The sequence below is a fragment of the Rousettus aegyptiacus genome, unplaced genomic scaffold, assembly GCF_014176215.1.
Source record: "Rousettus aegyptiacus isolate mRouAeg1 unplaced genomic scaffold, mRouAeg1.p scaffold_m13_p_7, whole genome shotgun sequence".
NCBI classification, from domain to species: Eukaryota; Metazoa; Chordata; class Mammalia; order Chiroptera; family Pteropodidae; genus Rousettus; species Rousettus aegyptiacus.
In genome coordinates this window covers 9,283,184-9,306,840 of record NW_023416310.1, presented here as the reverse complement: position 1 = coordinate 9,306,840, position 23,657 = coordinate 9,283,184, and the positions used below count along the sequence as shown (strand labels likewise).

At 52.1% G+C, this 23,657-nt stretch overlaps 1 protein-coding gene across 1 annotated transcript; it reads left to right on the top strand.

The window, feature by feature from the left end:
* The first annotated feature begins 16,952 nt into the window (after positions 1–16,952).
* On the top strand, positions 16,953–23,657 carry OSR1 (odd-skipped related transcription factor 1). Its single transcript, XM_036224723.1, has 3 exons — positions 16,953–17,240; positions 21,673–22,372; positions 23,136–23,657. The coding sequence occupies exons 2-3, from the start codon at positions 21,705–21,707 to the stop codon at positions 23,269–23,271; spliced, it is 804 nt and encodes a 267-aa protein (XP_036080616.1). The 5' UTR covers positions 16,953–17,240; positions 21,673–21,704; the 3' UTR covers positions 23,272–23,657.

The window sequence follows — 23,657 nt, the reverse complement described above, 5'->3', positions numbered from 1 at the left end:
AGGGCCACCGACAGAGAATAAGGTCCGTAATGCAGGAGAGCAGACAGACTGATGATGCTCAAGGACCACCAGCCCGAGTCAGATTAGAGGGACGCTTCCTGACCTTGGCCATTTGGGACCATAGACCCCCATTCTTCCCATGCAGCTCATTCTGTTGGCCCCAGTATCAGTGTAGACATGAGTGAGCCCTCAGAGTGGGTGAGGGAGGGGAGGCAGGGTCAGAGCACCATGTTTACACCCCATCATTCCAAGTTCTGAGTCAATGTCTACCTGCGCTGGACAAAGATCACTCCTTGGAAACCAAGTATCTCTTACTCCATTTAGAAGAATTTCCACATAACTTCTTTTTGTGCTCTTAAAATTTAAGTGCCCAGATGTGATCTTGGAGGCTCTTGGCTACTCTGAGACTCATGCTTCACACAGAATTCAAAGTCTTTGATTTTCTTTTTTTGAACGAAAACATAAGGATTAGAATTGGTAACATTTTCCATGCTGTGGCCCTCAACTTAATTTTCCCAAATACTGTTTCTTCTGCTAAATATAGAGCGGAGTCACTTGTAGAGTGGCTTCAATATTTTTTTTCTAACATAATATTTAGAAGAAATGGAATAGAAGTCTCATCTCAACTTCCTTTGTATAAGTTGAGAAAAAAAAAACACAATCTTTTTAATAATTGCCTCCGCTACCTTCATAATGGATTGTCCCTACATTTTTGGCTACATACTCTTTGATGACCTTTCCCTATAAGAAGAAATTGGGTATAGAGAGAATAAAAAGATAACAGTCTTTCTTTCAGTGTGATTGATCAAATATATATATATATATATATATATATATATATATATATTTTACTATTTATAGTTTTGGCAACTTTATTTCAGTTTTACAACTTGCTATTGGTAATACTGTAAATCATTAAGATTTAGGAAAACCTCTATCAAGCGACTGATATAAGAATGCTTAAGACTTGAAAGAATTTCACATAGACGAGTTGCTAGGTCCAGCCACACCCTTGGTTTCCTCAGAACAGGTGTGTGTGCTGATGGCACCTCTGGTCCCCATCTTCATGGCACAGTGCCTGGTCCTTCTGCGAGGTGGGCACAGGAATCTTCCTGGAAGCCATCCCAGTGTGGAGGAAGGCGTGGCAGAGAGAGAGAGAGAGAGGAAAGAGATAGCACTTTTAACTGACCTCAGTTAAATATCCTACTTTTTTTTTTTTCAAATTTACCAAAACATGTGACAATGCTGTGCATTGCTAGGTTCCTGCCAGTGTCTTGGGAAGGACCTGGGCAAGTGAGGGGGAACCGAAGCTTCGCCTTTGCCAGTTTCATGATAAATCTCTGACTAGATGGTCCAATGAACCGAGGCCGCAGACCGCTGCTCTCAGGCTTTGATTATATATTCCTTATTTGCAAGCCGCATCCCTAAGTCCGATGTCACCTTGCACAGGAAGACCCTCCCCGAATTCCAAGACCAAGTTAGATGCTCGCCCCGTGTGTTCCAGTGGCAGGCACCCTGCGCTCCCCTCTTTTGTAATACCTGCCACTCTGCACTGCCATTGCCCACGAGTCTGTCTCCCCAAGGAGATGAGAAATTCTAGTAAGGGTGGGGAGCGTGCCTTCTTCATCACTCTACCTCCAGCGCCTTTCAGAGTACCCGGTTCTCGGTGATGCTTGTTGACTGAATGATGAGCAAATAGAAGCATCAGCAGTAGCTCTGGTTGTTCCTAGGATTTAGACACCCTACTGACGATCTGTCCCTTGGTCCCAGGCCCCCTTGATGAACGCTTTGTCGGTGACTACTCATCCAATTCAAACTTGACCTCCATCACTGGAATTCAATCTTCTCAATTTTGTTTGGCCTGTTGTAACCAGCCCCTGCTTCCTGCGGCCTCCTCCTTCCTGAAAGCAGCCGGGGTCTGTGAAATGAAAACAGCTACAACCCTGCCCTTCCCATCGCTGCCCTTCCCTCTCGTACACTCTGCAGGCATCACAGTATTTTCACATACATGTCGTTAGATCTGCCCCCATAAAACTGGCAGCATGGCAGGGAAATTTTGTCCTGTATTCTAGACAAGGGAGAAGCTGGATAAGGAGGAGGAGAAAAGAAAGAGGAGAAGAAGAAGAAGAAAGGACAAAGGGGAGAAAAAACTCACAGATTTGAAATGATTTAACCAATATCACGGAGGGACCTGAAACCAGTATGTGAGCTTTATACGCCCCAGTCAGGGCTCTTTGCACTAAAATGTCCTTTTATGACAATGCAACAAAGCACTACACTTTTACCTTCAGAGACTTAAGAAAGAGTCTGAGAAGCCAAAATGGTGACGAAGCTTTTCAGAGCAGGTAAGATTTCGGTTGAAGCTCAGAGTTCAAAGAGGATTTGAAAAGGACACATTCTTGGGGCAACAGGGATAGCAAACACTCAGGGATGTTGGAACCCTCGCTGGCCACTCTCGTCATTTGCAGCCAATACCTCTCCTTTCCCAGAAGAAGAACTCACGGTCATATCAGCATAGCAAACTAGCCAGTGTACAAAGTGTACTTTCAAGTGACCAGATGTCCAAACCATGCACAGCGCACATGTCTTGGCTTTGCACAGAAATGGCAAGCCGATAGTCCAAGGCATCTAGTCAGTCAGGGGGGCTGTGATGAGTGCCGAAAGTGCAGGTCGCTCGTTGCCCTTGACCCTCGCTTTCTTCTCCATGTCAGTCCACTGCATTGGCCTGCCCGCATACCTCAAAGAAAGGTGGAAAAACACCGTCCTCAGGGACAGTCAAGCTCCCCACAGGAGCGTAGAATTGCCTCGAAATACAAGGGCTCATGAACGTTTTACATCCCCTTTGGAAATCCCCCTACACTCTGCCTCACTGGTTTCCTGGTACAAGATCTAATAAATCTGCACACTCAGCTTAAACTTAGTGCCAGGCCTCATAATGGAATGATTACATGTGTTTTGTGTGTCAGAGACCTGACAGAAAGATTATACAACATAGTGAAGCAATCGTTGGGGTTTTGGCAGAGGAAGAAGGAGATAAATATGTGTCTAGGGGAGAAAAATGGCAGCTCATGGATTTGCCGCCTTGATGTCATTCAGTCATTCAGCAAAAATGTATTAAGTTTAGGTCAACACACATTTATCAAGTGCCTCCTATGTGGACAGGCATCGTGTTACGTCCTGTGAGCTCGGAGGTGTACAAGACACATCATTTATCCTTGGAGTTGATGGAGAAGCCCAGCAGAAGACACAGACACATGACAGGTGATTTTAGGATAACATTGTTAAGTGCAATGGTAGGGGTCGTGACAGGGTAGGGAGGTGACGTAAAGGAAGGGCACTTAGCGCAGCCTGGAGGATCAGAGGGCGCTTCTGCAGGAGGGGTCTGCAGGGATGAGTCGGACAAAGGGGGAGGAGAGCTCCGAGCAGAGGAAACAACATGGGCAGAAGGACAGAAGTGCCTGGTACACGGAGGAAAGAAGAGAGGGGTGGACATAAAGGGGGGAAATAGCGGTTTGGTGTTACTAGTGAAACAGAGATTGGTAAGTGCTGTTAGGGCTTTAAAGATGACACATAGGTGGTTCTATCAAGGAACTTACCGACTGGTCAACCTGACAAGTTAAAGAAGTATTTAACATTATAGTAGTATGCCTCCATCATGTAAAAGATGCCAAGCCCAATAAGAAGTGGTGAAGTGCCCAAAGTGAGTTAGAGAGTTACACAGAATGAGATTCTAAGAGGGCAAAGGCATTAGCTGGCAGGAAGGGTTCAAGGACATGGTGAGCCTTGAACAGAAGACAAGGGAATCCGTGGGCAGGTTGAAAAGAGGGAGGTCATTCCAAAAGAATGGAACTTTGATCAAAGACTTGGGGTTAGCATTGATTCCAGTCATTTTAGGCTTGCATAGGAAGCAAGACTATTTTTTAAAAATTTTGAAAAAAAAAAAAGTTTCTTTACATATAAAGCACTCTAAGTGGGAGAAATAGCTTCCCCAGTAGATCAGGCTAGGAAGGAAGCATAAGATAGCCACTCACGGGCCAGACTGTGGAGGTCCAAGGAAGAGATGTTATGGGCAATGCTTTTGTAATCCAAAGCTCGTTGTTTTTCAATGATTGCTAGAAACACCCTGTTGCAAAGTAGAGGATACAAATATGACTCCGGATCAGAGAAATTAAAGAAACGTTCAGCAAGAAACCTAATATATGCAGGTGTTTAAAGCTTCCCCCCTCCCCCTGCCACTGTGGTCTATTAAAAAGGACAGTTCTGTCTAAAGTAACCTTACGATTTGTTATGGAAACCGAGACAATTTTGTTTGGGACAAATGCTAAACAAGACAAGTTGCCAGGAAAAGCAGTGTAAGTCAGGGCGTCTTGGCAACAGGGACACGTGGTCCCTGAATCGTCAGCACCCAGTCGGGAGACGAGAAATTATGCTAAGCATTTCAACAGAGAGAACTCAATAGGGAAAGTGGGTTAAATGGGCAGAGAGAAGTCTAAGAAAACACGGGGGGAGTGCCATGGTGGCACGAAGGCGACGGGAGTGGGGAAACAAGGGCAAAAGTCGGGGTCACCAGAACCCGGAGGCTCAGAGGACAAACCGTACGGAGCTGGGGTTCAGCCCTTGAGTGGGGGGGGGCGGGAAGGATCACTTCCCTTCTGCTTTGGAAGGCATGGGAAGCTTGGAAGAGGAAGTCCAGGCCTCTGCGGAGAGGGTGCTGCCTGCTGCCGATGGCTTCGTCCTAGGACGCGAACCTAGGCTGGCTCTGGGAGGGCGGGAAGCGGCTGGAGACGGGAACCGCGTGGTGATGCGGAGTGAAGGGCAGTCATGCCCTGAGGCCCGCTGCCTGCAGCCTAACAGAAAAACAGCCGAGAGAGGAAAAATGCAGCTTGCAGAGTCCCGGCCCCAACATCTGCAGCAGGGCGTAGAAAGGTGAGTGTGGAAGCGAGTGACCCTGGCGTGTAATGACTGCCACGGTCTGACTGGACGTGCAGCGTCGGGTTTGAACGCTGTCCCGATTTTGACCAGGAATGCTCCTAAAAGATCACTCAGCTCGAGAAGTGATGAAACCGTCCTCTGGCCCCAGCAGAAGAAAGAAGGAACGTTCGTCGGTGTTCCTCTTGTGCCAGGAGCTTTACAAACGTTGGTCCGTTAATCACAATAATCCTGTAGGACAGGCGTTTACCCCGTTTCGCTGAGGAGAACACGGAAGTCCCCAGCGGTTCGGCAGCTTGCGCAAGACCAAGTAGTGAGTAAGAGACACATTCGGGACTGGAAACCAGTTCTGCGGAAGCCCAAAGCCCAGCTCTTCCCACCACTTCTCGGTCTTTCTATGGAGAAACTGCTTCGTCGCAGGGCTGAGGCCCACGATCCTGGATGGGATCCAGCTGTCACACCGCTCCCGGAAACCCTGGGCCAAATGGCCTCTGCCACCACTGGCCTCTTGAAAGCTAAGCCCAGGAGGTCTTCCATCCCTTGAGTTCATGTCTGGCCAGATCCTAGCAACACCAGAGTGATTTACTCCCGCCCGGAGCTGGCCTCCCTCCCGTCGGAGGGAGCCAGAGCTTTGCGTGAGCTCGCCACCTCTTGGAGGAACATCATGTTGCAGCCGCCCATAGCTCCGTCGTGTAGTGGTGTCCAGAGAGCGTATCTGTGTCTGTCCATGTCTTCGTATGTCTTATAAACTCAACCTTACTCGACGGAGTGACATTCTCGGATAATAGGCTCCTCGTCCTGCGAGCCAAAAATTGCAAAGGCGAGAGTTATTTTTTTGGCTGAATCGAGTCTCTAGTCTTAGCTAAAGATGGAAGCAAATGCCTGTATTTATGCCTGTAGTTTCTGGAAGTGCCGAGATGGGACCTTCCCGAGGAATTCACCACGACCCAAGGGAGCTGAGCAGATAAACGCTACCAGGCGGCTGCAACTCGAGCGCAATTCAGAAACAATAGGATGTCAACTTGAGATCACAGGAGGCTGTGGCGAGGGTGACGGAAGGCAAGGAAAACGACTTGGTCCCGAGACCAAGGAGGATGTGGATAATGAGGGATGGCACTACAAAAGCGGCTTTGAAAGGAAGCCCGAAGGGAAGGAGGCAGAGCCGACAGCCCTGCCCTGGGACTCCCGCTCGTCACGGCCGCAGAGGGAACCGCGCCGCGGCTTGGCGCCCTGCCCGCCCGCAGGCCCGTGTCCCAGCCTTTGCCGTGCTTCCCCGAGCGGCCCGGGAGGGCCAGGTAGGGGTTTCTTCTGCCGTGCCAGGCTTTCTGCAGAGACGGCTTTCAGGCTCTTTTGGAAAGTGACTTAGCTGGAGCCACGCTCCTGCCAGGCATGGCAGCTGTTACCACTTACATACCAGGAACATCTGGCCTGAAGATTGCAGTAAAAGTGACACTTGTCTACAGAGAAAAAATGTTGAAATATACATTTTGGACATGAAGAAATAAGTAATGACATTTAATGTTTTCATAAAGCTGCTACACCGAGCAGCCATCATCCAAACCCCGGGCCCGGGCACTGGTATGTTTGTACCCCGCGGCGTGCCCGGGGGGGTTAGTGGAGGGTTTCTTACCTAGGACATCGTCGTCTAATGCAGGCTTTGTCCTCTGAAAACGCAGGACAAAAGGAGGCGCTCCTAAGACTCCTGCTTTTAAGACCCAACGCATAAAAATGGGAAACAGGGAGCAAAAGGTAATGAGCACCTTCAGGAAAGCCAGCCCTGAGCTGCAGTCGTGGTACCGGGCGAAGCGTATTTCCAGGTTCAAGTTTCTCCTCTGTGAAACGGAGGTGTCAAAGATGATATGTTTAAGGTTCCTCCAAGAGTTTATTCTTTGTGTTTTTTGGAATAGAGGCAATTCCACCATTTCTATGCCAATCTCGTAGGTTAAACGTGATTCTTTCCAGACCCTGCTCTCAAAGTGCACATCTCCCTGGATGGGACTCTCGCAACCCTTCCAACTCGGAAGAAGGGGGAGAGAGAGTCAAACCAGCCAGCCTGAGAGCTCTGGGCTCCTGGGGGAGAAGATAACACCTAAAGAGGGAGACAGTGTGGCCAGCACGCAGCCCAGGGTCCCCGCGCTGCCCTGCTGACCTCAGCAGAGCTGGGCACAGCCACAGCACCTCCTCGGAGGCGTCTCCTGCCTTCGAGCATAAAGAGGGGGAGCGGCAGAGAAGATGAGGCGCACTTGCTGAAACCGGGCTCCTTTTCGTTAGCAGAGTGTTGATGGGGAACGGTCAGGCAGAGATGGGGATAATTAAAGAAGAGCGTATATTTAAGAATTTTGTGATCTGTGAGCGATCAACCCATTGTTTCAACACGCTCTCCCTAATTATGGATGACTTTTGTACTTAAAAATGCTACCTCTGCCAAAATGACACTTGAACCATTAAGGTGCAAGTATCATCAATAATATAGATGTTACTGTGTAAGTACACGCCTCACCAGAGAAGATCCTGTGAACCGTCTCTTAGTTTCTCTCCAGCTAGGAAGTCGGAGGTAGAGGCCAGTACAATGGGTCCCAAAATGCTGCCAGGCTCCAGTCCGTCCTCGCCCCCATCTCTCAGGCTGAGCTCGGAAGCCTGCCTTTTCCTACGAAGCAGCTGGGCCCTGCTCGTCCTTCTCAGTGGATTCTCTGCTCAGACACTCTCGCCTCTGGTGCCAGGGGAAGACAGTGACCACATGGAAAGGCCACAGCCAGTTTGCCAGGCAGCCCGCATTGCTGACCCTAGGGTCGAAGCAGGGTTTGTGGGTCCACAGGACACCTGTGGTTTGGTGTAACGGTTTTTCTAAGCTTTAGTCTATGGGCCTTTGATCTGGTTTTGTACATCCAGCAGCTTTTCCTCTCGATTCCGGAAGCCGAGGTGAAGTCCCGTGTTCAGGGAGAACAAGAGCCTGAGCAGGCCTAGGGCCCGGGCTTGGGGGTCACCATTCCCTGTGCTGCAAAATTCACGTGTGCACATTTAGGGGCGGGGGATGGGTCTTACTAAAACGCAGCTTTCGAATCAGTAGGTCTGAGGCACGGTCTGAGCTTCTGCGTTTCTAACATATTCCCTGGTGATGCCGATGCTGCCAGCAGCCCGCACTTTGGGTGCCGAGGGTGCTAAACTCAGGCTTTGGAATCAAACACACCTGGTTTTAAGTCCTGATTCCAGACTTAACTCATCGGCATGACTCCGGGACAAGTTATGTGGCTTTTCTAAGCCAAGTCTCCTTAGACAGAAGGTGAGAATCATCATCTCACTGTTTTGCTCAACCTCTTCAGTTGGCCATGATGATTCAGGTAGATCTCGCGGATGTGCAGGGCCCACAAGCTCCCAAGAGGGGAGGGCCTGAGAAGCAGGGTGTCCAGCTGTGCCCTCTGAGGCTTCATCACGCCGGCTTCCAGGACTTGCACCTGTGAGCCTCAGCCAGGCCACAGGAAGGCCCCTGGACCTCACTTCTCTGTAACTAAAGCAGGGTGACAGGAACGATGTCCCTCTCGGAGGCATGCCACAACAGAGCCATGTTTGCTCAATTGACTTTGCTCCTTCGTTGCTGAAGTCACTCCAGTGGTGTTAGTGACCAAAATCACAGGTCCTCCCCATCAAACCGGGAGCCTCGTGTGCACCTAACTTAGAGAAATCTAATCAATATGGACTCCTCGGTATGTGTGTTATCTCATCTGTACATGTGACAAGTGACTATAATGGATAGTACTCATAGAATAGTTTACACAGCTTTTAAAATTAATAGACACGTAAAATGGGTTTTTACCAAAATGAAATTAGAAAGTACTGTCAGAATAAAAGCATTTTAAAAACCTTATTGTCTAGCACCTAATGCCCTGGCCTCAAGGACACAGGGGGTCAATAGCCTAGTGCTTCCAGTTCGCTGTCTAGACGGCTTCTATGTGTCGAGTAACCATCAGCCCTAAGTGTGGGGCGAACCCGCAAACCAAGGACCCCTCATTTAGCCCTCAGCTCCTTCCTTCCAATAGATTCTGATACACTCATAGGACACACCATGATTGGAAAAGAAGGCCCACCAGTGACTATAGAGACCTCTTTTCCCTCCACTCACCCCAAAATGGGATCGGCTTTTAAATGCCAAAGCTAATTCCCACTGGCCTGAAGCTACACATCCCCTTAGCCTCTGGCTGACCTAACTTTAGGGGCAGCTCCTTCCTTCTCTCCTGGGCCTCTGCATTCCCAAGGGAGGCCCCCTGCAGAAGTGACTTCTTTTTCTGTGGGCATTTTTCCCCAGACCCCCACAGTGGGATCTCAGAGTTTAGGAAACAAGAAGGCTTCGGGCGGTCATCAGGTATAGTCCTCTCCTCTTACAGATTAAAAAAAAGGGGATAAAGAAGAAACACCTACTTAAGCATATAAAGTGTGTTAATGAAGAGCCATTTCTTCGACTCTGGATAACTTTACAATCCTTGGAATTCTCCTTAGCAAGACCCAGATACCACGGGGCAGAGTTACACCTTACCAATGGTTTTCAGTACACCAGCGCTCAAAAGGCCATGGGACTCCGAACCATCTGTGGAGCTTTTAAAAACGTGCAGACCCTCGGGGCCCACGCGGGCCTCCTAAATCACAAACTCTGAGGACGGGGCCTGGGAATCTGCATTGTGACAAACTCTCAGGGTGACTCCGCGGCACAAGATTTTCGAAAAGCGCCTTTTTAAACCATCACGCAGGTGCCTGTCAGTGACCCACCGCCCGCCCCAGCAGGAACAGGCTGACTGGCCAGCTCTTAAGCTGAGCTGGGCGATGATGTCCGCCCGGGGTCCTTTTCTTTCCTCAGTGGGTGGCCCTGGTACCAACTCGAGTAAGACTGAAATGCTCTGCGCTGGGCCTCTGGCTATGGCACTCTAAGTTCCCAGTCACTTTGTTGCCTGTGCGGGACCCTGAGCATTGAGAATGAAGCATTTTCCATTATACGGGCCTGGTGGCCTTTTGCAGCACGGCTGGCTGTCTCCTCAGAAAATTAAGGGTGAACAAGCCCCACTGCAATACGCTTTTTTTTTTAGATAAATCTTCTAAAATGTAGTCCACAGACTACACTTTTTTTTGGCAAACCAAGTCACAATTCCAGAAATCCTTTATCTGAAATATATTGATAATAATAGGTTTGTTTTCTCTTCATTTCCTACGGTTGACATATACTATGCAAACTTATACCTAAATGTACTTGAAAGGACCCGACCATTAGTCATTTTGAAGTGAAAAATCAGATGCTAACATATTTGCCTTTTTTTTTTTTTTTTTTTTTTGGTATTTTGGAATTGCTCAGTGTTTATCGGCAAATGCTTTTCAGAGGAAATGTTCTTGTGTAGGGAACGAGAGACATGATCAATCGATCGGCAAATAGATTTGCCTGGAGTCGCCTGGAATCGAGGGAGCCATGGTGGGCGCTGGCGTTCTGGGTGCCCGCACCCATGTCCAGCAGAGACCATGGAGGAAGGGTGCCCGGCCCTGCAGTCGACTAAAACAGGGAGTGTGGTTTCCTGCTCTGTGCAAATATTCCTTTGCTCAGAAGCACAAATACCACTCCTGTTCCTCTGATGTCTAGTTTTGTAAAAATCAGAGGATGGAGGGTGATTCTTGAAGAGAGGGTGGCATTCTCTCAACTTGCTGGTCACTCTGGATTTGTCCAAAGGACACATGTTATGAAACATTCTCCATTCTGATCTCTCAGCCCGCCCCACACCGTCCCAAAACCAGTGCTTGGTTTTCAGTGGCACCTGGTAGAGGAAACACAATAGTTTCAAGCTGCCCTGGGAGGCCTTCCAAGTCCCCAGGGGCAATTGCTCCTCTCCCAAATGAGCCACCGCTTTGAGGACCAAACACATCTTCAGTATGGCAGTCTGAACTCAGGAAGCCCCTTTGCCATAGACAGTAAAGAGTCAGAAGCCCCCATCCCCTTCCATCGAGTCAGTATCATTCATGCATCAAGGTGAGGCACTCTGGGGCCTCGCATCACTTAGGGAGGGTTGATGGCCTTAGAAGTCCTTACAAATGTGTAAGTTGGGCCTCTTTCCTTTCCATCTCTCATTGCAAGCTCAGGATGAGGAATGACGAGACCCTACCTCTTCTTATTGGAGCAAAGAGAGTGATGGGTAGCAAGCAGGTGGGCGGAGCTCCCTCTCAAAACCTGGAGCAGGGGCATGGTGTCTGTCTTTCCCTGGGTCCCTCGCTTGTTTTCTCTGCCTGTGTCTCAAGCTTTTGCTCCAAGGAGTGGTGTGAGACCGAACCATGGGTCTTGAAAAGCCTGAGGACAACAGATGGCACTTTGCCCAGGAACTCGGTTGATGCAGTGTGGCTGGAAGCAATCTCAGCCTCTGTTTTCTTCCTTATTAGAAATTGTGTGATTTCAGCTCTGCAGTTCCCAGTGTGCCTGCAGGGAGTGTTGTAAGGGAGGTACATAGAGGCCTGTGAGTGCAGTGCAGCTGATGCTCCCAAGGATGTCCTACACCCTCTGTAGGCAGACCACAGACCAAAGAGCACGTTACAGCAGGCATATGCTTAGGACATCTCTCTTCCAGCTTTTATCCAGAAAGCTAGAGTTTTGATAACAAGGAAAACAGCATCAGAGATACAGTGTTGCCCAAGACAAAAAAACAGAGAGTAGAATAGTGGTTACCAGGAGCCAGGAGGGGAGGGATTGGGGGAGATGTTGGTTAAGAATATACAAACTTGCAACTAGTAGATAAGTAAATAAGTCCTGGAGAACTGAGATACGGCAGAGTGATTAGAGTCAATGATACTGTGTCAAGAACTTCCAAGTTGCTAAGAGACTAAATCTTTGTGTTCTTATGACAAAAAAAAGAAATGATAATTATATAAAGTGGTAAAGGTATCAGCTAATGCTATGGTGGTAATCATATTATAATATACAAATGTATCAGACCAATGCATTTTACACTTTAAACTTACACAATATGCCAGTTGCATTTCCATAAAAAAATAATAATAATAAATTTTAAAAGGTGCAGCTTTGATGCCAAGGAAAAGAGAGGGTCCAGCTAAAATGTCGGGCATGGGAATGAGAGGAGAGAAAGTAGCAAAGGACTTGGAATCTAACAACCAGGGAAGAAGGAGCGGGTAGCAAGCATCAGGTGTTTCGGGAAAACACATTCACAGGAAGACTCCCTCCATTCCCACAGTTCTTCAGAGAGCAGAATCAGAATCTGCCCAGGGGCCAGGTAAAGACCAAGGCAAAGCCAAAGCCTAGAGGGAGGGAGGGAGTAGGAGGAGAGCCTGGTCGCCTCACCTCTGGGAGTTAGTTACCTGGGAAGGAGCTCTAACGCAGCTCAGAGAGTGCAGAAAAGTTTCACATTAGATCCTGGCTCACCATTATTCCCAGGAAGGGAAACCGATGGTGGTAGATGGTGGTAGATCGTTGCTAAAGCTATCGGATTTAAACAAACAAGCAAACAAAACAAAGCAACGAACTCACAAATCTGTTTTGAGGCAGAGAAAACAGAAGCCCCTCGATAAAAGGGAACTCCTCTTTTGCTTGCTCTTTGGAAGGGCAAGAGTATGCATAGTTTAACCCGAGTAAAGGTCATTGTGTGACTTAGAGAAGAACGTTTTAAAAAACCACTCAGGTAAGATTAAATAGGTATACCTGGATTTGAGACTTTCCAAGGAAGGGGCACCGGGAGATGTCACTCGCCCACCAGCAGGTGGCGCGTTTTCTTTAGGATTGCGTCCCCGAATCTCTGGGTCAAACTTCTCAGCCAGTCTAGCTCCGGAGCCCTCTCGCCGGAAATCGCTATGCAGATAATAACCCTCTACTGTCTGGAAATGTTTAATTACCGCAAAGGTTCGTTTTTCCAGCGCCGACCGCCGCAGAAGTAGCCCTTCAAAAACAGCGCCGCGGATGTGGTAAGGTTCTATCCCCAGGGTTTCATCCTAACGATACCCAGTGCAGTTACAATAACTCTTCTTCATCAGCCTCAGTTTGAATACACACTGCGTCCTTTCTAACACATTCATTTTCACATTTGGATGGAGGGAAAGTTCAGTAATCTTAGAACACAGATCTGTTATGTGTCGAGAATAATTCTGACAACTCGCATTCGTACAAAAAGTAAAAAGTCGCCACGCCTTTTACATATATTTCACATTCTAGCCTCACAACCGAAGGCGTTATCATTTCATTGGACCGATGAACGTGTGCCCACAGCTCACGAAATTCCACAGGAATTTTCGTGCTTCATACATATTCTTCTTATAAGCCGAGGGGAGATGCATGCGGGTGTGTATGGTTACATTTATTAAGGTGACAAATAGTTACAAGATACTTATGTGCTCGTAAAGAACTTACGAAACGGGAACTGCCTGGAAAAACAGTTCACTTTCCCTTTCGGTTTTGACACTGTAACTTGCCTCTCGATGTCACAATAAACACCCGCTCTTGCGTTCACCTGGGATTTATCCTCCCAAGACCCTGGAGTTGCTTGTACGTTATCAGAGCGTGTTATCTGAACAAGTGTGTGTGTGTGTGTGTGTGTGTGTGTGGTGTTACCTACCTCCCTGCTAAAAAACTTTCCCCCAAAGCTGGATTTTGACCTGATTGATCGTAATGGTTCCAGAGGAACTATTGAGCCATTACAATCCATCATCTAAATGATTACAGAGGGATACCTAAATCTCCCGGTTATTTGAAACCTCTGTATATGCGTAAAGGGGGGTCTAATGAGCAGACCCCCAATTGTTCGCAATGCGTTTATAGGAAAGCTTGCGTTGGAAACAAAAAATCTCAAGTGCTAAACTAAGTAAACTCCATTAAAAAAAAATGAAGTCATTTTTCTGTGGCTGGAGAGTAGGGAGAAGTGGGGTTCGTGTTCAGTCTACAAGAGCCCAAAGCAACACAGGCCACGTTCTAGTTAATTTTCTGGATGCTGCTCAGTTTTCGCTCTGAAGACAGGCTGGGGTACTTTTCCTTCCCAGGGAGCAGGAGTCTGGAGAAGTCTGGGATTGGGGCGGGTAGACCAGTAGAAGCTGTCACCACCCCAAGCGTGCCCAGCAAAAGGCGGTGGCGAGAGCTCCCTTCGGGACTGGGCGCAGTGTGGTCAATGACCCCGAGGCTCGCGCCCGCTAGGCAATCGCTCCCTGCGGGCCCCCATTCATACTGGGGGGCGTAACCCAGACCTGCAGGCCTTGTCGCTACTGTGGGGACCCTCGCCTAGGGCTGCTCGCTCTCAGCCGAGGCTGGGAATCCTCCCGCCGGTGGTTCCGCCCCGCGGGCGGTGGGCGGGAGAGCCAGCAGGAGCCCGGCAGAGTTTGCCCAGGGTCTGGTCGCCGGCTGGAGCCTGCAGGCTCAGCCCGAGCAGAGACTGAAGCTGCGTGTGGCGGAGTGTCCGGGATTCCCAGGAATGGGATGGGCGTCCAGACAGGAGTGTCGCTACCTTCACTGGGCTCCGTGGACGTAGATCGGTTGAGTTCCAGCTACTGAGGATATTTACCAAATTCGAAACGTGAAGTTTTGCAAATCCTAAACGAATAGGACGTCTCTAAATATCACCCTCGTAGCTCTTACGTGTCCTGGGTCTTGCCCTCTTCAGTCCATCCAAGCTGCAGTACAGGGTGCTGCAGCGCACCCTAGACCCTGCATAGCGTCTGATTAATTACTCTTAAATCGGGTGCAGACCTTTCTCCACTGTTGCTCACTCTTGAATAGAGGTACAGAGGGGATCTCAGCTCCCTGGGCTTTTCCCTTCCTGCCCCAAGAGCCAGAACCTGGTTGACCTCTGGTGGACACTGAGGCCATAGTCTTGGGGTCACTCCTTTGGGAGCTAGGATTGGGATGGAGAACTCTTCAGCAACTAGTGAATCTTGAATTTCGTTATCTCGCATTTCCGGTTTTGTGCATTGTTGGAGACCTAGGAAGTAGTGCTGTGAAAGGAAGCGGGGTGTCTGAAACAGGCTCACCTTGTCCTGTCCTGCCCCGCAGACCAACTCCAAGCAAGACAGCCAGGACTCCTCTGGGAGGCAAAGCCTGAGATGCTGGCCCATGAGGGGCCAGCTCCAAGCTTGCTTCCCCATCCTGTCCCACAGGAGCCAAGTTCCAGGATTTGGCCTGAGTCAGGATCGGTTTTCCAGATAACCTGGCGAAAGCCACATGAAATCACCAGGTTGCATGAGCCTTACTTTAGGGATCCAAGAGAGTCTTTAGGGACCCTACTACTTGGAGTTTCCTAGACATCCTTGAAGACTGTTGGCCAAGGGCCCTGATTCAGAAGAAAAAGGAAAGTGGAAAGGTGCAGGAAACACCATGTCCCTCTGTGGAGTTCTGAGCAGGAGATGAGATTTGTACACCTTAGGAGGCTCCATCCCACCTGAAGGTCTTTCTTGGGGACATCTCCTAAGTGGTCTGGAAACCCAGGTGCCCTGTTGTGAAGATGGCTCTTGGATTCCTTTGCTGCTGGTAATGGAAGTAACCCAAACTTTGTCTCCCTGAGACATGCAAACTCTCTGGCTTGAGGTGCAGCCAGTAAAACCAGGAATGCCCTCCAGGCCTTTCCATCTCATGGGAAGGGGTGATCTCCGCTCCCTCCTGCTCCCAAGAGGCCTTGCCCTGGCCAGAACGTCCCCCCTTTATTGGCAGCTTCTAAGATTCCAGTTGCAAACTCATGCAGGTCCCTTGCTCCAGCATTGACCTGTGGCAGGGGGTGAGTGCAATCCCTTGGTGCAGAGTCTTCCTCCTCCCACCCAAGCCAAAGTCACCTAGGGCGGATTCTGTCCTAAAGGTCTATGAGTAAGACAGGGTTTCCTCCAGCTATGTCTTTTGGGGTGCATTTCCATTACCATTTCCCTAGGCCAGGGACCTAAAAATGTAGACCAAAGCTCAACATAGTGGCGGTGCCTCTCCAGAGACACACAGTACGGGTGTGCTAATTGCTAGAGACCCACTGCTGCCAGGATCCAGCCCCCAGGACTAAGGAGTCACTCAGCAGTAATCTTGTGGCAAATTCTCAGAGTGCAGCGTGTGAATCCGGATCCCTCCCCCACCACCCCGAACGTTGAGTTGGGTGTTCCAGAGAGGTAGCAGGGAGGGGGCATGGCTGGGGTCAGCTGAAGGTCAGCTCCCAGGATGGAACAGTCCAGAAAGTGGTACTGGTACTCTCTCTCTGAGGCCAGGGAGTGAAGACAGAATTTCTCGCAGCCTGGGCCCCAACCCCTCTCAGGTCCCCAACTGCCCCTGAACCAGCTTCTTGGACTCAGAGGTCCTGGAGCTGACGAACTTTGCCGCTTGCCTCGCGCGCCTGCTCAGCTCTCCAAACTCCCATCCATCCTTCCTAAATAAATGAGTATGTGGTTAGAGAGTGCACCCGCTCATTGGGGTGGAATCCCAGAAGGTTCTGGGTCCCAGGAAAATAACTTTCTTTACCTCCTTTCCCACCCTCCGCCTCTGATCTTTCTTCCAAACTCCGTAACCCAAGTTCTGGGGTCAGCTATGGCATTCGGGTCTCGGTTATCGCCCGGACACCGAGCACTCTTGTACATCCAGGAGCCGCTCCAAATCCAGGGCCCGCCGCCTCTGGGACGGGATTCTTGGAGAAGACGCGACTCTGCCAGGGTGAGCGTGTGCTGGAACCCAAGCTATGGCGCGGGGATCCCGGTGCGACCCAGAACAGGCTGTGTCCTAGGCGCGCAGGACTAGGTCCTCGAAACGCAAAGAGACACTGCTGTCTTCTGCTGGAGGCTATTTCTGTTAGCACGCTCGGGGTGCCCTGGTGGGCCTAACGGCAGAGAAGGGATCGCACAGGACGGAAGGGCTGGGGACGCAAGTCCCGGGAGGCCGGGGCTAAGTGAGCGCAGCTGCCAAAGTCGGCTGCCCGGGTCAGCAAAACTTTGTTTCTCAGTGCGCAGGCGCAGGGGCAGGGTTGGGGGGCAGGGGGAGGAGGGGTGGAATCCCGAGGCAAGGGGAGGAGGGAGGGAGGAGGATTAAAATAAGTAGGCGGCTCGGTGCAAAGGGATGAGTGAGTCGGAGCTCGGTCTCTCCCCTGCACGTTCTCAGCCGCTCCGGGTTCAGACCCAACCAGGGAGCCGCGAGCGAGGTTCACTCTCCACGGCGGGCAGGACGCCGGGGCTGCCGAGCGCTTCCCGCGCGTCGGGCGCTCCGAGTCCCCGCGGCGGGAGAGGGGCCGGGACTCTAGAGCTCCCGGGGTGCCCGTGGAATCCGGGGCCTCCGGCTTCCCGGGTCTCCTGCAGCGGTAGCCTCAGAGAAGCGCTCAGCCCCGGGACCGCCGCGGACCAAGGTAACTGGCTCCCCGGCGCGGCAGGGGGAAGGCGGGCAGGACTCCCGGGCTCCCTGTCACAGCGCGGCGGCTGTCCCTTCTCTCTCGATGTCCCAGAAGGAAACTTCTCTTGCCAAACGAATGGTACAGGACCTTTGTGAAAGTGAGAGCCGCTGCAGCCCAGGGTGGTTGGGAGTGCTGGCTCAGGGACTTCCCGCGCGCGGTCCTCGGCCTCTGACCTCCCGGGAAAGAGAGGGAGGGCTTCCACTACTGCCCCCAGCGGGGCCAGGCTCCCCGGTACCCGGGGCGAGGTGCCACGGACTTGGGAAGTCAGCCCGTGGGCCTCCTCTAAGAAACCCAAACAACTTCAGCCGGCACGAAGTTTCCCGAGGTGCGCGCCTAGCTCAGCCTGACCTACCTTAGCTGACGAAGAAGGAAGAGAGCGTGGATGGACGGCCACGGCCGCAGCCGACCGCGCCAGGGACAGGTGCATGCCCCTCCCGGGTCGCGCTTTCCTGAGAATTGCTCTTTTGTGGAGTCGCGCTCAGGTACGAAGCGGGCTCGACACCGGAGCGCAGGGCCAGGTGCCTGACCCCGCCTCGCACTTGCGTTCTGGCTTGGGGTGTTCTCTATGGGATGATTGGTCTGCGTGATCAAGGCCTGGTGGGTCGCCCCAGTGCATGCAGGGGGCGCGAGCACTACTTCCCACCTCGAGACCCGCACGCGGCAGCAGCGCAAACACTGTGGAGCCGCGCGTGTCTCCAGCTTGGGGCTTGGAAGGGAAGAATTCGTTTGCTCCCCCGACTGTCCCGTAACTCAGCCTTCAGGAGAATCGGGAGCTGGAGGAGAGAGGGAAAGAGGTGAGGGGTTGCCTGCTGAGTTTATTTCTCCCTGATAAGAAGGATGAAAATCTACATACAATACTTTTTCAGTAGCTTGGGGCAGTAGCGAGGTAGGCTCTTGGACCGTAAAGTAGCTACGAAGGTTTCTTTGTTGCCACAATTTGGTAAATGTCACCTGGGCTAAGAGCTGTGCTCTGACTCTTGGGAACAGAAGCCGCGTGCAAGGCTAGTTCACCAGGTTCGCAGCCTCCTAGAGTGAAGGGCTGGCAGGGGCAGGGGTGGGGGAGACCAGTGAGTAGGTGTTCCATCCGAGGCTCCTCGAGGTAATTGCGGTTTCATTAAGGTTGGGAAGCAGATCGCTAAGGACGCAGCCGGCGTTTAAATGCAGCAGGATGGCCGCCTAGCTGAAGGGTTCGTTCGATCTCGTTCGTTTGGAAAATTCAACGGAAGTAGCTGGTGCTGGTCAATCCTCCTGCCTGGAGTTCGGACGCCTGTCACTCGTGTTGGGGATTCGATGTCAAGGATGATTTTCCTGGGGCTACTGCTGGGCTCCTCCAGGCGCAAGCTCGTGGAGCTCGCTCCGTCCTCATTAATGCAAGCAGTTAACTCGCTCACGCTCAATTAGCCCCGAATAAACCACTTTAATAGACTCGGCACACTTCATTAATGCCCGTCATAGGGCTGGCTGCAGACCTGGAATTGGCGCTCCACCGCGCGAGGGACCTGGGTTTCCAAGCGCGAATTGCTTTCGCTGTGCGTAGTCGGGACTCTTAAACGCACCTCCGAGGTCCGGAGGCCCATGCCCCGCGCAGAGTGTTCGCCTGGCCTGGGGAGAGGTGTTCCCGCTCGTATGTACAGATCTAAAGTGTCCACTCTGGGGGTCCGGGATCAGGGCTACGGGAGCTTATCCTCACCGGCTGGTGTGAGGCTGTGTTTTTCTCTTAGCTGACCGCCTGAAACCGGATCGTGCATTCGGCCCGTTCTTGGTACTAGCGTACAGAGCCACGTTTCGAACGAATTTCGTCCTCGGGAAAGTCCTTGGCGAGAGTTTGAGGAGCCCTGGCTTCGGAATGCGGCAGAAAATAAGAAACTGGCTGCGCCGCTGAGGAAAATAAATTGAGTGTTGGGGGAAACAGGATCGGGCAGATAGCCCGGAAAGGTTGGCTCCCACGAGCGGCGGTGGCTGCAAGCGCCCCCTCCTCCCGCCGAGCCCCAGGTCTTCGCTCCTGGGGGCAGGCGAGGGGAGGCCAGGTTCGTACGTCCGGCTGGTGGGTTCTCCCGCCCGGGCACGGAGCGGGCTCGGGCCCGCGTGCAGTCAGAGTCCCCCACCGCCACCGCGCCGCTTGGCCGGGGGCAGGCCGAGCACCGCGAGGAGGCGGCGGCGGCCCCCGGTGGCGCCCGGCCGGCCCTGGGCAGCCAAAGATGAGGCTCTGATTTCCAGCTCCGGGAGAGGAAGAAGAGGTGACGGCAAATCAAAGAGCGCTCACCTCGCCTTTGAAGTTAGAGAGTCTTCTCCTCCTCGCGTTCTCCCACCTCCCCGGCCAGCCCCTGCTTTCTTTCTGGCCCTATTCCTATTTTTGCTTCGCCTCGTCTCAGTGCTACAGGATGGTCTCTGTCCTCGGCGCGACCCTTGCTGGGAGCAGCAGCGCAGATTGGTGCGAGGCCGCGGCTAGGCCGGCGGGGCGGGCTCTGTCGCTCCAGGGCCCGGATCACCGAGGATCTGAGCCTCCCCTCGCCCCAAGGCTGAATTAATTGCTGCGGCCAGACTAGCGTTTTCATTTGATTGTTAATTTCACTGGATGGTTAATTTAACGGGCGCAGGCCAATCTCCCCGGCTCACCGTGTTTTGCATCCTCTACCCCCAGCAGAGCCTCTGTCCTTACCGCCCCAAACAGCCAGTGACCTTCTCGCCAGCCTCCAGGAACGAGGGCTGCTGGGTCAAGACTGTCCTCTCTCCTCTCGCCAGCGAGTGCTGCGCGTCACGCTCAGTAAGGGCTGCGCTGCAGGGAGCAGCAGCTGAGTCTGGGCCTGAGCCTGGCTGGCCGGCGCTGAGGGGACCTAGTCTGGGGAAGCTGCGTGCGGAGGTGTCAGTGTGTTCTGTGAACGAGGGAGCAGGAGAGTGTGTTGCACACCCCAGGAAAGGGGACCTACTCCAGGTTAGAGGAGATCTGAGGAAGGGAAGGGAGGGAGAAGGGGTAAAGGAAGCAGTAGGCAGCAGAGGGCTGAGAGTGCGAGGGAGGAGGGGGTCCCAAGCACCCCGCTCCCACAATGACTGCCTGAGTAGCCTTCAGCTCAGAGAGCTCAGGAGAGGCAGTTCAGTGCCAGAGAGTCCCAAAGCCCCCTGTATACTTGTATACTTTTGGCTTTCATATTCTCTCTCTCTCTCTCTCTCTCTCTCTCTCTCTCCTCAACTAGATAGACCTAAGTGTCTGGGAGGGACAGAGATAAAGCCTCTCTGTAGAGCACCAACCAGTCCATGGAGGCTGGAGACCCTGACCCAGGAGTCCAGGAGATGCCAGCCTGTGGGTCACTTCAGCATGGCTTCCCTCTGGCCTTGCTCAAGCTCCCTGTCCTTGCGGCTGGAGGGTGCCTAGACCGTGGCTGCTGAGGCCAACTTCAATGCTATTTCTTATCCATAGGCATAGCACCTGCCCAGGGCTCACCACACTCACAAACATCCTGAGAACGCAAAGACCCTGCCCCCTCTTCTGTGGGTTAGGGGGGGGCGCTGAAGCCCCTTGCATGCAACTGAAGATGTTTCACTGAGTTAATGAACACGGGTGTCAGTGTCCACGCCGAAACAAAGGTGATCCCTGCGGGCTATGAGAGGGAATCAGTCTGCAAGCAGCTGCAGAGAGGGTGGCGTCAACAGGGCTCCTTAATAGTAAGGCAGAAAAGCAAATTCTTGGTCAAAGTGAGAGTTTTCTAGAGGCCAAACTGAAGGTCAGATAGTAGAATGTAATGCATAGGAGTTGGGAGCTATGTGGATTCGTGTTGAGTTTGTGTACTATCGGTGAGGTTCTTTGTGGGTGCCCTGTGATCCCGGGTGTACGTCTGTGCGTGTGTGTGTGTGTGTGTGTGTGTGTGTGTGTGTGTGATTTCCTTTGTTTTGTAGCGGACCACGAGTCGTCCCACGTTATCTTTGCACTGTGCCGTCAGCTCAGCTTCAGAATGCGTGCATCTGTCAGGGTGCATTTCTGAGTTTCTCCGCACGTGAATGTGTAAGCAGGCTTCAGAGTTCCTGTTATCTTTGCAGGAGAGTGTGATGCTGTGTTGACCTCAGCTTGCGTGGATCGGAGTTTCCCGTGCTTCTGCCTTTCTGTGCCGTCTACACCGTAGTCCTTCCTTTAAGTTGGTTGCATTGCACTGGATTTAGTTTCCTGCTGGTTTCTGTATAGAGTTGTGTGTCTCTGCCAGAGGCCATTTGAAGGGAGCCCTGGGATGAGGGAGAGCTCCTGTCTTTTCTTTGAGGTCAGTGGGTTCCACGGGTAGTGTCTTAGACTCCCAGCGCCTGCCCTGGGGCAGAGAGGGTGTGGCTGGGCTGGAATTCAGAAGGACAGTCTACCCTGAACTTCTCTTTTCCTCTCCCCACTCCCTTCTTTTCTTCTCAGATCGAGATTGAGAGCCCACCACAACTACCACAATGGGCAGCAAAACCTTGCCAGCGCCTGTGCCCATCCATCCATCCTTGCAGCTCACCAACTACTCCTTCCTTCAGGCAGTGAACGGCCTGCCCACGGTGCCCTCGGACCACCTGCCCAACCTGTACGGTTTCAGTGCGCTGCACGCTGTGCACCTGCACCAATGGACGCTGGGCTACCCAGCCATGCACTTGCCGCGATCCTCCTTCTCCAAAGTGCCGGGAGCCGTGTCCAACCTGATGGACGCGCGCTTCCAGCTGCCTGCCTTTCCCTGGTTCCCTCACGTCATCCAGCCCAAGCCCGAGATCACCGCTGGAGGCAGCGGTCCTGCGGCGCTCAAGACCAAGCCGCGCTTTGATTTTGCCAACCTGGCCTTGGCCGCCACGCAAGAAGATCCGTCTAAGCTTGGCCGAGGAGAAGGTCCCGGCTCGCCCGCTGGGGGGCTAGGCGCCCTTCTGGATGTGACCAAGCTGTCCCCAGAAAAGAAGCCCACGAGAGGACGCCTACCTTCCAAGACCAAGAAGGAGTTCGTCTGCAAGTTCTGTGGCCGCCACTTCACCAAGTCCTACAACCTACTTATCCACGAGCGGACGCACACCGACGAGCGGCCCTACACCTGTGACATCTGCCACAAAGCCTTCCGGAGGCAAGACCACCTACGGGACCACAGGTGCGGCACTGCAGGCGGCCCTAGAGAGCGCCGCCTGTCTCTCTCTGTCCTCACCACCCTTCTCCGTGAGGAGGAGGTTCCTGAGACCCCCCTACCAGCTCCAAGCCTCCCGAGCTTCCGGAAATTCCTTAAAACCGAGAAGGGAACCATCAAGGCTCGGGGATCCGTTCTTGGACGTTGGTGGGGAGAACAGGGGCTGAATAAGACCTGAGACTAAGGTTTCCATCAGCTCCAGACAAACACGTATAGTTTCCTCTCCCCTTCCTCCACCGCAGCGCTGTCCAATAGAGGTTCCTGCGTTGATGGAGTGACACGTGTGACAATGCAGCGCTTGAAATGTGAAACGAGTGTGACCGATTCACTTTTTAGTTTTATTTAATTTTAATTTTAATAACCACACGTGGCTAGTGGGTCCCGTCTTGGACAGTACGGCTCCCGCAAATTGTCCTACGTCACTCAGGTCCCCTCACTCACCTTTGGTGTTGACCCCAGCCTTGTAACGAGGCCGTGCTGGGCCCTCCTCAGGAAGACAGGAGATTGGAGCAGAGATTTATGGACCAGAGATTGCCCAAGCCGTGCCTCTACCTCCCTACTCCATCCACAAACTCAGCATTTTGTCCATTCCACACTAGGTACCCCACAACCCCCTTTCTTTTGAAGGCAAGCACTTCATAGCAGTGGGAGGGGGTCTTTGGGCAACTGTTGATAACGTTGCATCATTTTACAAGGGTTAATTCTGTGCCTTTTTTTTTTTTGCCCTCAGATATATTCACTCCAAAGAAAAGCCTTTCAAGTGTCAAGAGTGTGGGAAAGGATTCTGCCAGTCCAGGACTCTCGCTGTCCACAAGACGCTACACTCACAGGTGAAGGAGCTCAAAACCTCCAAGATCAAATGCTAAATGGAGCCTCGGGGTCATCAGGACCCTGGGTCGCGCGCCCCCTCCTCCAGAGGGCTCAGAAATCAGAAGCCGGAAGGCGACTCTAGCGAGCAGCGGGAGGGGCTCTCGGACTTCTCCCCCGTCCCAAACAATGTCCCCTGGGTCCCCTGGGTCCCGGACACACGCGGAACTCCAGAGCCCCACCCGGGGCCGTGACCCCGGCCGCCCGGGCGGTTCCCCCAGGACGCGGCTAAACTGTTGGCCAAAAGGCTGTACTCACGTGGCGGAAGGGAAACTGCATTTTTTTAAAAAAAGAACGAAAGCTCCGTGGAGCCGCAGCGGCGCCTCTCCCAGAAGTATTACTTTTTCTATTGTTATTTTATACGTTTTCTTTATTATTTTTTTTT